This window comes from Sus scrofa, chromosome 7 (assembly GCF_000003025.6).
Source record: "Sus scrofa isolate TJ Tabasco breed Duroc chromosome 7, Sscrofa11.1, whole genome shotgun sequence".
NCBI classification, from domain to species: domain Eukaryota; kingdom Metazoa; phylum Chordata; class Mammalia; order Artiodactyla; family Suidae; genus Sus; species Sus scrofa.
In genome coordinates this window covers 95,155,257-95,169,309 of record NC_010449.5, presented here as the reverse complement: position 1 = coordinate 95,169,309, position 14,053 = coordinate 95,155,257, and the positions used below count along the sequence as shown (strand labels likewise).

The following is a 14,053-nucleotide window of genomic DNA, read 5'->3' as shown; positions in this document are numbered from 1 at the left end:
TTGCGGCACTCGGTCATACACTGTCTTGTAATTCTCAAATCTGTAGAAACTGTTGAACTAGAGAAAAGGAAGAAACTCAACTGGCAGCTCTCAATTAGCTGCACCACTGGAGAGGAACAGTGACGTGGTAGATTTCAAAAATTTGGTTCCATTTGGCTTTGGAATGCATTGTGACTTTTTTCAGTAGATTAACTTTTCTAATTATATTTTGCACACCCTAATATTAACAGCCATTGGTATGCCCTAGGCATACGACATCTAACACTGAGAGATGGGAGAGGCAGTAGCGAAGTCCAAAAATGTGCTGGTCTCAGGATGATCCACACACGGATAATGAAGAGGGAACTAATTCTACAGTGCTCTGCAAATATTAAATCATAAGCAGAGAAGGCAAATTAGGAACTCTCTATGGACATGTGACCAGAGAGTGAGAAAGCTTATTAAAAGTCTAAAAGGCATAACCTTGTAGGAATCATCTTGGGTGTTAAGGCATCCAATGGAAAAACAGGGATAGCAGGAGAGTCCATGAGTTCCTGGGTAGTCTTTCAAATAAGAAAAGCTGAAGCAAGAATACGAAAGCGTTTTAAAAGAGCGTTTAAAATGAATTTTATTGTTTGAATTTTACAAGTAGTCCTCAAAGGCTTTGAACAAGAACTCTGTTGCAAAACTCTAATAAATAGCTTGCCCCAAGTCCCCAAACAAAATGTAAAACAAAAATAAAACCTAAACTCAGAAGGACAAGCAAGACTTCAGAATGCTTGGATGTTAGCGCTAGTTCTCATTTACAAAGAGCTATCAGGCAATGTACAATCTCCTTCATACAAGTCAGAGAAAGAGACAGACAATTGAGATCGTCACAAAGCACTCGGAAATCTTCCCATTTCCCTGGTAGAAATGTCACCAGAAAAAAAAATCCCACGGTTAAACCACAATCATGACTGATGCTGTAGCGTAAAAGCCTGGTGATGCAGGTGGGGGAGAAGAGAGGGCCAGCCGTCCCTTTTCTTTCAGGGATGGAGAGAGGAATGGGCTGAGATTACTCGGAGCAGGGAACGTCCGAGCAGAGGCCGCTAGACGGCTGAATGTTCCCTTAGACCAGAGTTGCCACTGAAAGGGGCACAGGTAGTCACTGAATGACCATTGTGAAGGCAAGAAACAAGGCCACCGGGGCCTCCCCTGGGGTCTCTCAACACTGGTGACCTAGTGTCTCTTGTGCTGTCAGGACTGAGAGCTTTAGAACAATGGCCAGGGGCCCAAAGCAGCTGCATCACTAGATAGAAAAACAGCACATCAGTCACTTCTGCCACAGAATCCTGTGGACGGCCACACGAGGATGCAGAAAATGCTGGGCTGAAATTGTACACTGGGACATGCAGGTCTCAAAAGCCCATTCTGCTATCACAGTCATTGCTCCGAACAAGGAAATATTAAAGTTTACAATTTAACGTTTGCTTTTCCTAGTTACAAATACTGGTAAAGCCTTGCTTTGGAGAGAAGGATGTATTAATACAATCATTTTGAGAGCGCTACAAATACTATTTTGCCACATGGTTATCTTTAAAAATCTCCAAAAAAATAAACCTATGATTTGTATGCATTTTGGTCAAAAGTTGGAGGAATTCTGAAACTGATTACTTTTGGGAAGCAGGAAGACACAGAAAGGCTGACTCCAATTTAGAGGGACTTACTTAAGCCAGGTAAAAAGGCTCCATTGCCGAGGAGCACAGAGCCCTGGACCATCTCCCCAGGAAGGAAGGAGGAAGTCGTGCTGTCACAATGCAGGATGGAAAAGGGGCGCGGCTTGGCTTGCAGGCTCTAGCTCTGCTGCTCTCTGGTTCACTCATTTGCTACCCTTAAGTAACCCATCCTGCTGATCTCTGTGAGACAGGGACAAACATCACTGGCTCATGCACAGGCCATTCAAGGGAGGTAGGCATTTTCTAAAAGCACCTCCCTCCCCAGGCATTGTAGGAATGAAGGTAAGGAAATCCCCCTCCCCAAATAAACAGTTGAAAACTTTATTTTCCTAGGAACAATGACATTTGTCAGAATAACAAGGGAAAGCTCGGGGTACCTGAAATAAGAAAGAGCTGATGGAAAGAGGGAGATGGGCCAGGGGGAGGCCCTGGCCCTGGGCCCAGTTTCTTTTTAAATACATAACAGATAAAGATATTGTGCAAAAAAATAGACATTCACATTTTAGCAGTTAAACTTTTATTTTACTTTTTAAAATTTTTATTTACCATTTTCTTTCTCTTTTCTACAAAAGGCAGATAATGATTGTTGATCTGCAATTGTCGTGGTGTGCACTCCCCGAAAGGGGGCGAGTCGGGAGCTGGGGAGGGAGGGCTGAGGAGGCCTCCGCTGGCGGGTGGCCCCCCTCCTGGCCTAGCTCATGTCTATGGTGTTGAAGACCCACTCGGTGAACTTCTTGAGCTTGTCGGAGGCATTCTGGGACTCTTCCTGCAGCCTCAGGTTGTCCTCCCGCAGATGCTGAACTTCCGCCTGGAGGTGGGCTTTGTCTTCTTTTTCCTGGAAGAGTGGGCAGAGCGGAAAGGAACTTAAGAGAGTGGCCCAGCCCAGCCCAGCAGCTGGAGGGAGTGGCTGTGAATCCGTGTGCACCCCTCGCCCACTTCCCCTTCTTTCCACTAAACAGCCGCTGCTGTCTCCGTGGCTGGCACTGGGCGTTCAGATGCTCTCTCCCAGGGCACAAGACTGCTAGAGAGATCCACTAGAGGTTTATTTTGGACTGTAAATACAGGACTGTGTAGTTTAATGTCTTTGTTAAATTAGAAGGGGTAAGGGCTGTCTTACATGGAGATGACGGTCTGGTGGCTGCTGTCTTAACAGAAAAATTCTCTTGTGCAAAAGCCCAAATAACAGTAAGGACAGGTGGGGCTGGGTCATGGCCCAGGGATGAGGAGGCGGGGAGAGGCCTCCGAGTGGGCTGGCTGAGGTTTGAAGGTACTCAGAAAAGAGGGGAATGCTTTTTCTGTACACGGGACAATGAAGGCCTTCTTGCACTGTGTGGCAGTGGGAACCAAGTTCCAAGCGGCCCCCTAAACATGTGGGTACCAAGAAAAGAGGGAAAATGCCCACATCTTATTCCAGGAACACTACTGATAAAGGGCTCTCACAGTTCAAGGGCACTTGGCATGGACCGGACAGCCTGCTGTGAGAATGTGTTTACCTTCTTCAAATCTTCTCGAAGCATCTTCAGCATCCCTTCCAGCTGGTCCACTTTAGAAGCCAGAGTGGGAGAGGAATCTTTACTGCGGGGAACAAGAGACAAGAGACCACGTTGGCAGGAGCCTCCACGGCTGGGTTACCTGGGCCTTGTTTTTTTTTTTTTTTAAGGAAGTGGCTGTATTTATGTTTTTCAATGTCACAATTACTCAGTATGGTGCCACAACAGTGCATTTTCATTTTCAAAAAGAAAATGGTTATCTTAACAAAAGTGTGAACTGCAGCCCATCAATGGCTTCCTTTGTTAAAGAGGCTGCATCTTTGTGACAAAAGAATATGGGACAATAAGTAAAAGCGGTCTCTCTGGCAGCACAACAGGGACTTTGGGCAGACATGACTGTCAAAGAGCGAAATGTTTCCTGTCCCCTGAGTGGCCCCTGTGCGTGCAAGAGGGTTGGGGAGGGCGGGCACCGACTCTCGCTTGGGGCAGCTACGTTATCCTGCCCATGTCTTGTCTTAAGCTAGTTTAAGTATCTTTAACTATTCTGAAAATAAGACTCCATCTTTCAGAAGATTGTCAGTCTAGTCTTAATGCCGTAAAGCTCTTTCCTATCATGATCAGCAAACTCTAAAGGCCACAAATTTCTCATTTTCTCCCTTTCCTCTGAACTGCTAAAAATGCCATGCCAGTGGAGCGCCCAAAGGAGGGAGCGAGAGGATGAGAGGCCACACTGGACAGAATGCACAGCTGGGCAAGGGCTGGAGACCCTGTCACCTCTTCTCCCGCCCTCTCCTCTCCTTGAATTCAAGCCCTGAAATGTTTCCGGGAGAGTTCTCACCCAGAAACACCGCCTCCATCCCACAACCAAGAAGCTCAAGGCTTCCACTGAGACAACATAAGCAGCTGCTGCTTTCTAGATGTCAAAGGTGGTGCCTCTGAAATCTTGGAGTCACGAGATAAACTTTGAGTTAGAATTCCTGACCTAAAATAAGCGGTGCCAATGTCTTCTGCTGCTGTTGGATCTACAGCGAGCCCAGAGTGGTGCAGAGTGGCACAAGGGTGCCAATAAAATGGAATGACAATGACCTCCAAACGTCTAAGACAGGATGACTGATGAAAAGCTGACAGCGAATAGATTTTAAAAGGGAAGTGGTCAATCAAGTGCAAGCCACAGCCCCACAGGCAGGGCATGGCTGACCGGGTGAAGGCCAAAGACAAGACAGAAGAAGGGTGGAGCTGCCCGAAACGCTGAGGCTGAGAGATGGGGGCAGGGCTGTCCTTCTCAAGCCATCGAGTCCACCGTCTCTGCTCTTGGAAGGGCTGCCACAGCCACTGCAGACTGGTAGTGGCTCTCAGCAGCCTATCTTGACTTCCGCAGATTCTCACAGTGAGTGCGTGTCTGCGAGCGCACCGATCATCTTTAAAAACGTATTTAACCCCATTTGCATGTGCTCATCCACACTGAGCAAAGAACTCCTCCTCCTCCTCTTACTCGTCCACAGAGATTTAGGAACTGTTTCATAATCCCTTCTCGGGAGAACAGTCTTCATTCACTCACACTGCTCTGCATCCTACAGAAGGGCCATTTCGGGCTCTCCCCTGACGCCACAGTTTTTTAAAAAAAGTTCTCAGCAGCTCAACTAACCACCTGCCCCAGCTGTCCCAGTGACAGGATGCCTGCAGCGTCTGCGTGCTGCACACAGAACAAATGATGCGTCACTCCTACACTTTACCCACAAGGAGGGTTTCCTTGCAGACCGGCTCAGGAAGTCCGCAGAAGCACACGTCCCGGGGTGTGCATGTGTGCAAATCTGTACAACCTTCCTCTTCCTGTTGTTGGCTGTCCTGACCAAGCTTTATAGATACTTGCATTCTTAACCATTCTCAAGAGAGGTTTTAAAAGAAGAGCCGTCAAACTGGTGGAATTACTCTGCTTCAAGGAGTGGTTACTGTGTGTCCATGGGTGGCTGTGGGGATACTTTAAGGCACAGGAACATCACCCATTTATCCAATAACCTCGCTGAGGCAAAATGGAAAAGTCAGCCTCGACATAACCAACAGAATAGCCCATACTCTTAACTACTGCTTTTTTTGCTTATTTTGCATAAATCTTCACTATTCGGAGGTGACCCAGTTCTGATGGTAGGTCTGAAGTAGGACACTAGGAGTTGCTAAGATGCAGGCACATTTACAAGCATGACCAACTGTCAGCGGGGGAAGCGACTCAAAACCCAGACTCAAGGACTACACGCATAGGCATCTAAGGATATTTAGCACGAGTGACTTACCTTACCTAATAAACCCTAGAACGTAACTGTACTATGGCATTGAAGTCATAATTATGAATATACATCATTTAAGTCACCAAGAACTGTTCAATGGTGTTTAGAGTATTTCGTTATAAAGCATTCTAAGTAAAAGTGGCATCACGGATAAACTTCATTCAGCTCATCCAGGTGGCCTCCATCGCCTCTTCCCCCCACCTGCTATCACCAGAGTGGTACCCTCGCCACTGGGGGACCAACCTGCTGTAAGACTTCATCTGGGCCAGAGCCTGGTCCTCAAGCTGGTCACTGTTGGATGCGGCACTCAGAGGGCGATGGTTTTCATCGCTAGCAGCAAAGAACGAGGCTCTCTGGACTGGAAGGGAGAGAAGAAGCCATTCAGTAACCTTGGAACCACATCCTGGCGCCTCTCTACCAAGTCAAGAAATGTCCTACATGCACAGTCAAATCTATTCAAGGGGCAGGAATGCATCAGAAGCCTTATCGCCCAACTCGAGTAGGAGAAAATTTCTACTGTTTTCAATGCTGCTCTCCTCTTCCAGCTAAATTTATTTTAAATATAGTTGTTGTGAATCGGTGTCTCTTCCAGTTTTTTGCTTGCTCATCAAAGTAAATGGTTTATTAAATGGTTTCCCTCAAAATAGGCTTTGTGCCAAATTTCCAGACCAAGGCTCCCCACTCAGTGACAGGAAATGCATAAAAGGGTTCTTCGTATTAAGCTTCTTGAGGCTTCTGCAAGGACATTTTCCACAAGACTCCTGGCTACCTTGGTGGGCTTCAACCTAAGTCCACACACACTCTCTGTTTCCAAATACAATTTCAAGCTTGAGTCAAGTAGCAAAATCAAATCTCCTACTAAAAAGCCAAAACTTTGATTTTATATGCATGAGAGTGACCAACCCCTTGGTCACTCAATTTCCAATCAAGTTGGTCCTGGTGAATTTCCATCAGCTAAAGTGGGGATTCACTGCTGCATGGCCGCCTGACTTTTGAATTCAGGTCTAGTCAATTTCCCCCCAAAATTTGAGCTTGACAGAATAGCAACTTATCCAGTAAGGGCAATAAAATAAAACTCAAAAACCAGTCATCTGGCAGTATCATCATTTTACAAGGACCATCTTAGCATCAACAAGTGTGGAGGGACAACCTTGGGAATCGGGGGAGTCAGTCTATTGAAAAAAAGATGATTGACAACCTATGTCAACACAGAGCATTACTTTTAGTTTTTTCTATTTTAGCAGAGCAGGTCAGCAACAGTCTACAGGGCTGCATTTCAGGACCAGCAGCTTAACGCAAGCATAGGAAGAGTGCAGGCAGAGAACACACTACCACCCACAGGAGGGATGAATGAGAAGGGCAGACGGCGCACTTGGTCTGGGCCAAGCAGGACAAGCATCCTAACAGATCCAAGTGTGTGTTGAGCAATGATGTCTTTATGATGTGATGAAAGACTCTCTCTGGACACGTGTTCTTTTCAGCCAAGTGACAGCTGGGATTCCCCTGCACTCTGCCGTTCCCAGATACAGGGAGGCGAGGCACCCTTGTTATGAACTCCTCTGTAGAGGAGACACTGGGTTCCACTTGATTAAATCCGACAGTGTGGGCCCCCACTGGATGTTCGAGAACTGCTAGCTCAGTGGTTCCCGGCTGTGCTGGTGAAATGCATGTGCTCTCACTGCTCACACCCTCAGCGTGCCCAACCTGGATCACCCCCAGCGGACTCACCCTCATAGGCCTTGGCAGCATCCACCAGGTTGGACCAATCCAAATCCGCAGCAGTGTCAGGCAGGGGCATCAGGCCAGGGTCGGGCATGGGCGGCCTTCGGCTCTCCTGGACATCGGTGAGGGAGCTATCGGAAGCCGAGAACTCTCCTGGGGGAAGGGACAAAGGATAAGATGCTTCTCCTGCCCTCCGGAGTGCCATTCAAAATATAAACCATTTCCCGTTACCACAATACATTTGTAAGTCATCTGTTACCTGGAATCAGTCGCTATTCTAACAGGCCAGTAGCGGCCATTCTCAAGCTGAGTGCAACTGTGCACTGACTTCCTCCAATCTCAATTCATTTTTTTCATAGCATTCTGCTGTCCCATTTCTAGTGGCTTGAGTTTTGGAAAAGTTAGTTCTGCACCGAGGAAATGTGTCTGCTTTTGTGGAAACTGTCTGTCTACAGTGGTACCCAGGGCAGTGCAGCACCTCACCTTTCTTCCCAGAGTCAAGGGATTCAGGCTGGATGAAGAGGCTGACCTCAGCAGAGAGCTGGGTTTTGCAGCCAGACCAGGGAGGCTTGTGGATGCCTGCTTGAGGAGGATACTAAAGCTTTGTCTGCATTGGAACCTGGGACCTGACTGCCCTCCCTGTGGGTGCCCTGCATCCCTGGGGCTGCTGAGGGACAGACACATTCCTGGCCCAAGCCTTTCCTGTATCCCAGGGACAGCCCACTGGTTTTTGTGGTTGGATGGAGCCGGGGTGGCATGAGAACCGAATCAGGGTGCAGTCAAGAGTGAGTACTGGGTCCCCTGAGTTAACATGGGTTCACTGATATTGGCATCCTTCTCTTTCCCAAGTATATGCTAAGCAACTCTCGGCCTCAGTTTGGGATTACAGCAGTCCAACCTCCCAAGCCCCTTCTAAGGTGACAATTAAAAAAAATACAGATATTCAATCTCTGCTTGGCCTGGGGATAGGAGGGACGGGTGCAATGAGCCCCTCTGTGCAGTGGGGGGCGAGCTGCTACTGCTCAGGTTCATACGGGCAGAGAAGAGAGAAGCACAGCTCAGGAAATGAAGATCCTCTAGATGGGGCAGAAGCGGGGGTGGAAGCAGGCAGAGCGTGGCCCCCACAAGAAGGGCCACCCACACAGTGTGACTGTAACACTAAAATCCATGCAAACAGAGCTAAAGGTGACGCTCTCAGCTGAAGTCTGTGATTCCAGAAACACCTGTTTAAAAAGTATTGTCAATTTTGATAGCCTATAAACCAGAGTATATTTAGTGCTTGTTTTCCCTTTCAAATCATATAAAGAACTGCTCTGAAGTGCAGCTGCTAGTTATTAATGTGCTTAAAATTAGCGGAATTATGAATAAATGGAAATTAAAGACTCAGTCCTATTTAAACTTGCTCCCACCAGGAATAGTTAGAATCATTGAAAAAAAAAATTTTTTTTTGTCTTTTTGCCATTTCTTGGGCTGCTCTCGTGGCATATGGAGGTTCCCAGGCTAGGAGTCGAATCGGAGCTGTAGCCACCAGCCTACGCCAGAGCCACAGCAACGCTGGATCGAAGCCGCGTCTGCAACCTACACCACAGCTCACAGCAATGCCGGATCGTTAACCCACTGAGCAAGGGCAGGGATCGAACCCGCAACCTCATGGTTCCTAGTCGGGTTTGTTAACCACTGCGCCAGGACGGGAACTCCTGAAATAAATTTTTTTTAAATTGAAGCATAAATATAGGCAAAACACTCTCTGACATAAATTTTACCAGTGTTTTCTGGGGTCAATCTCCCAAGGTAATAGAAATAAACCCCAAAATAAACAAACGGGACCTAATCAAACTTACAAGCTCTTGTACAGCAAAGGAAATCATACAGCAAAAAGACAACCTAGAGAACGGGAGAAGATATTTTCAAATGAAGCAACTGACAAGGGTTTAATTAACAAAGGCAAACTGAAGGGCAAAATAAACAAACAGCTCAAACAACTCAGGAACAAAAACCAAGCAAGCAACACAATCAAAAAACGGGCAGGAGAGCTAAACAGAAATTTCTCCAAAGAAGAAATATAAATGGCCAACAGAGACATGAAAAAATGCTTAACTTTGCTAATTATTAAATAAATTCAAATCAAAGCTACTATGAGGTGCACCTTACACCAGCCAGAAAGACCACCATCAACAAAAACCCACAAACAATAAATGTTGGAAAGGGTGTGGAGAAAAGGGTATCCTATATTGTTGGTGGGATGTAAAGTTGGTACAGTCACTATGGAAAACAGCATAGAACTTTCTCAGAAAATTAAGGATAGAGTTACCATGTGATCCAGCAATCCCACTCCTGGGCATCTATCCAAAGAAAAGATATATGCACTCTTATGTTCAAAGCAGCACTATTCACAATAGCCAAGACATGGAAACAACCTAAATGTCTATTGACAGATGAATGGATTAAGAAGATCTGGTACAGGAGTCCCCATCGTGGCTCAGCAGATATGAATCCGACTAGGAATCATGAGGTTGTGGGTTGGATTCCTGGCCTCACTCAGTGGGTTAACGATCCGGCATTGCTGTGAGCTCTGGTGTAGGCTGCCCACGTGGCTTGGATCTTATGTTGCTATGGCTGTGGTGCAGGCTGGCAGCTATAGTGCTGAGTCGACCCCTAGCCTGGGAACCTCCATATGCTGCAATGTAGCCCTAAAGAGCAAAAAAAAAAAAAAAAAAAAAAAAAAGATGTGGTACACATATATGATGGAATACTATTCAGCCATTAAAAAGAATGAAATAATGCCATTTGCAGCGACAAGGATACAACCAGAAATTATCAGACTTGGTGAAGTAAGTCAGACAGAGAAAGACAAATACCACATGATATCACTTATATGTGGAATATAAAATATGACACAAATGAGCCTATCTATGAAACAAACACATTCACAGACAGAGAAAAGACCTGTGCTTGCCAAACAGGAGTGATCTGGGGGAGAGATGGAGTGGGAGAGTGGGGTTAGCAGGTATAAGCTATAATACATGGAGGGGATAATCAACAAGATCCTACTGTGTAGCACAGAGAACTATATTCAAAGTCCTATGATAAAGCATAATGGAAAGTAATTTTTTTGGCAATGATTGCAGCATGTGGAACCTCCTGGGTGAGAGAGCAAACCCATGCTGTAGTGACAATGCTGGATCCTTAACCTGCTACTCCACAAGGGAACTCTAGAAAAGAATACTTCAAAAGAGTGCATATGTATAAACTGAATCACTTTGCTGTACAGCAGAAATTAACACAACAGTGTAAATCAACACTGGTTTATACTGTCATGTTAGTTTCTGGTGTACAGCAAAGTGATTCAGTTGTATATATATATTCATATGTTATATATTTATATATTAAATATATATATTATTTTCCAGAATTTTTTTTTTTCTTTTTTAGGGCTGCAACCATGGCATATGGAGGTTCCCAGGCTAGGAGTTGAATTGGAGCTGCAGCTGCTGGCCTACACCACAGCCACAGCAATGCAGGGTCCAGCCATGCCTGCGACCTACACCATAGCTCATGGCAATGCTGGATCCTCAACCCACTGAGTGAGGCCAGGGATTGAACCCGCCACCTCATGGTTCCTAGTCGGATTCATTTCTGTTGTGCCACGACGGGAACTCCCTCCAGATTCTTTAGAACAGACCACTTTGTGTGTCACTCACCATCCTTATTCCCTTTTATCTTGGGGGCCCAGACTTCTATTTGGGAAAACAAAGAAGTTGCCCATTCCTCAAACACACCTCTGTGGTGGTCACATCAACAAGGCCAAGGTGGAGAGATCAGCCCAACAAGGACTGCTCAGTTTAGGGAGTGGGCTTGCTGTGGCTGCTGCCTGATTTCAGGGAAGCAAGAGGAGCGATGGGAAGGAGCTCAGGGAGTGTGGCCTGCTCCTTCCCTTCCTCAGTTCCAAGCCTTCAACCCTAGGCTTCCTCGGCTGGACAGTGAGTGGGCGTAGGAGGAAAATTTCCAGGCTGTTCCTTTAGTATGTGAGCTCCTTGAATGCAGGGCCTACCATGATATGACACATGCAGACAGGCCTTCAGAGAGGGCTTATTTTTATCATTATAAAAGTTAAAAAAAATGGAGGGGGGTGAAATAAGCATTCATGGTAGGCAGGAAGCAGTAGGAGGAATGGAGTTCAGGGAGAGTGGTCCCAGTGCAGGCAGAGAAGGGGAGTTTCCTCTGTTTCAAAAGGTTACCATTCAGAGCACCACTAGGAGGTGGTTTTCTAGAGTCTGGATGGTAAAGAAGTCACTTTATGTGTCAACTTTGATTCATTGAGGGTGACCTCTTAGAGCAAAGAGAAACCAGGTTCTAGCTGCAGTTGGACATGAAGTGGGAGGGTTGGGGGAGCTGGTGTGGCCCCTGAGTGATGATGGAGGAGAAGGGGACCGTGCTGGGGAGCAGGACAGAGATGATGGAGGGACAGTCTCAGGAGTGGGTTGAGAGCTCAGGAGATACAGGGAAAAGGCAACCTAGGTAGGCAGGAGACTGAAAGAAAATACTGCTCCAGAGAAGACACAGAAGGAAAAGAAAACTTGTATGAATGTAGACACAGAGAGAGAAAGCTTCAGTAGAATTCCCCAAAGGAGAAAGCCCAAAAGGGAGGTGGGGGGTGTAGCTGTGCATATAATAAACAAGCAGGAACCCTAGTTTGAGAAGAAGTATCTGCTATCCTGGGCTACAGCAGGGAGGGTAGGTGCAGAACCCTGGAATGGAGCTGGACAGAGAGAGGAGAAAGAAAAAAAAAAATTAAATCCACAGCCTCCAATATGGCCCTTAATAAATCTGGGATCTAGTAAGGTCAGAAGGGAAACAAGACATTTGTGAATTAAAGGGAAGAAAGTGGACGTGCCCATCATCAATGGCCCTTTGCTAAAATCATACTCAGTTACTCTCTGCATGAATGAATGAGTGACTGAGTCAACCAATGAGTGGCCGACACCACAGGTGATGTTCTCACAACCAAGGAAAGGCAGAACAATGGTGTGGCTCAGAGGAGCCAGTGGATAAAATTCTCTAATAACTAATGTGGTGTTTGCCAAATTTGCCCAGTCCTAATAGCAGATGGGATATTTGGTAAAAATACTAACTCCCAAACCACACCTTAAAAATTTTTTTTTCAAATTTTTAGAGCCGCTCCTGTGGCATATGGAAGTTCTTAGGCTAGGGTTTGAATTGGAGCTGCAGCTTGAGGCAACACTGGATCTTTAATTTCCTGAGCTAGAACAGGGATTGAACATCCATCCTCATGGATACTAGTCAGGTTCTTAACCCACACTGAGCCATGATGGGAACTCCCCCAAATCACATTTTTGTAGTACTCAAATTCAGCATGTCTTGGTTTAGGCCTTTAAATCTGTATTTTTATTAAAAAAAAATTTTTTTTTTGTCTTTTCGCCATTTCTTGGACCGCTCCCCTGGCATATGGAGGTTCCCAGGCTAGGGGTCTAATCAGAGCTGTAGCCGCTGGCCTACACCACAGCCACAGCAACTTGGGATCTGAGCCGTGTCTGCAACCTACACCATAGCTCACAGCAACGCTGGATCCTTAACCCACTGAGCAAGGCCAGGAGCTGGCTGTTTTATCCTGCAGCCTCATGGTTCCTAGTCAGATTCGTTATCCACTGAGCCACGACAGGAACTCCATAAATCTGTATTTTTAACCAGCAGCCCAAAGGGGAGTTTTTACGTGCTTCAGGTATTCTTTGTTTGTATCTGGTGCCCTAGTTTTGCAGGTGCAGCATGGAGGCTGCCCCCTGATCACCTAGTTCTGGAGATGAAGGGAGCTTATGTTCCTGGGTCCTATGGGACTTTGACACCCAAAAACATAGTCCTCAGCAAGCTACCACTCCAGGGCACTGCCAGACAGCAGACTGAAACAGACCCCCCCCCCCCAGTGTTTCTGTGAATGAGGCCCACTTGCTTGTCGTAAAGTTTGTGCCTGAGGCACAGCCTTCTGCTGTGGCACATCTAGAGGCCTAGGGAAGTGCTCTCAGGGAACAGAGGCCAGTGGACTCAATCTTTGTGCTCTGCACTTCCTCGCCCCAGCTCACAGGCATTTCAAGAAAGGAGCTCATACATTCATCTAGTGTTCCAATAACTGTCACCCAGGGGACACCTCCAGGTCACTTGTCTCTGGTTGCCAGCAGGGCTCATACTTGTGGTCCCATAGAACTGTACATATTTGTGACTTTAAAAGCTGCTGCCTGAGATTCTGATTTCCAATCAGCCTGAATCTAGGTGATGACTGAGATCCTCCCACTGAAAGGTCTTGCCACACCCTCAACCAGTGGCGGCTAAAAATGAAATAGGCTGCTTGGACAATCACAAAGGTTTGAGAGATAACCAAGAGCTAGGCAGGGTAGAAAGATAAAGTTCATCTTCTCTGTGAAGCCAGTCCTTCAAGACTAGGAGAGCTGGCTGTTTTATCCATTGCATGGAAACCAACATAGAGAGTCAAGGAAGATGATGAAACAAAGGAAAATGTTCCAAATGAAAAAACAAGAAAAACTCAGAATGCTCAATGAAACAAAGGTAAAAGTAACTTACCTGATAAAGAGCTCAAAATGATGGTTATAAAGATGCTCACAAAGCTCAGGAGAAGAAAGGATGAACACAGTGAGAACTTCAATAAAGACAAAGAACATACAAGAGAGGACCAGACAGAAGTTAAAGAGCTGAAGAATACAATAACTGAACTGAAAAATACACTAGAGGGCTTCCACAGCAGAGCAGATGAAGTAGAAGAAAGGATCAGTGAAGTCAGATGTGGGGTAGTGGAACTCAGCCAAACAGCAGCAAAAAGAAAAAAGAATGAAAA

General features: G+C 46.2%; 1 protein-coding gene and 1 long non-coding RNA gene across 47 annotated transcripts in view; one reads left to right on the top strand and one right to left on the bottom strand.

Moving 5' to 3' along the window:
- Positions 1 to 7,191, top strand: part of LOC110261627 — a 35,551-nt gene extending 28,360 nt beyond the window's left edge. Inside the window, exon 5 of one of the 5 annotated variants that reach the window (XR_002346001.1) lies at positions 6,711 to 7,191. This is a non-coding gene — a long non-coding RNA (uncharacterized LOC110261627). Of the gene's footprint in view, positions 1 to 2,269; positions 2,374 to 3,111; positions 3,231 to 3,876; positions 4,750 to 6,710 lie in introns of those variants that run through there. The other 4 variants (XR_002346002.1, XR_002345999.1, XR_002346000.1 and 1 more) reach the window with 4 other exon arrangements.
- Positions 582 to 14,053, bottom strand: part of SIPA1L1 (signal induced proliferation associated 1 like 1) — a 378,935-nt gene continuing 365,463 nt past the window's right edge. For 41 of the 42 annotated variants that reach the window (XM_013989146.2, XM_021099444.1, XM_021099457.1 and 38 more), the window contains 4 exons: positions 7,198 to 7,344; positions 5,713 to 5,827; positions 3,191 to 3,272; positions 2,198 to 2,532 (listed from right to left, as the gene is read on the bottom strand). In XM_013989146.2, coding sequence (XP_013844600.1) covers positions 2,389 to 2,532; positions 3,191 to 3,272; positions 5,713 to 5,827; positions 7,198 to 7,344 — 488 coding nt within the window. In that variant the 3' untranslated portion in view covers positions 2,198 to 2,388. Of the gene's footprint in view, positions 2,533 to 3,190; positions 3,273 to 5,712; positions 5,828 to 7,197; positions 7,345 to 14,053 lie in introns of all 42 variants that reach the window. The other variant, XM_021099427.1, reaches the window with a different exon arrangement.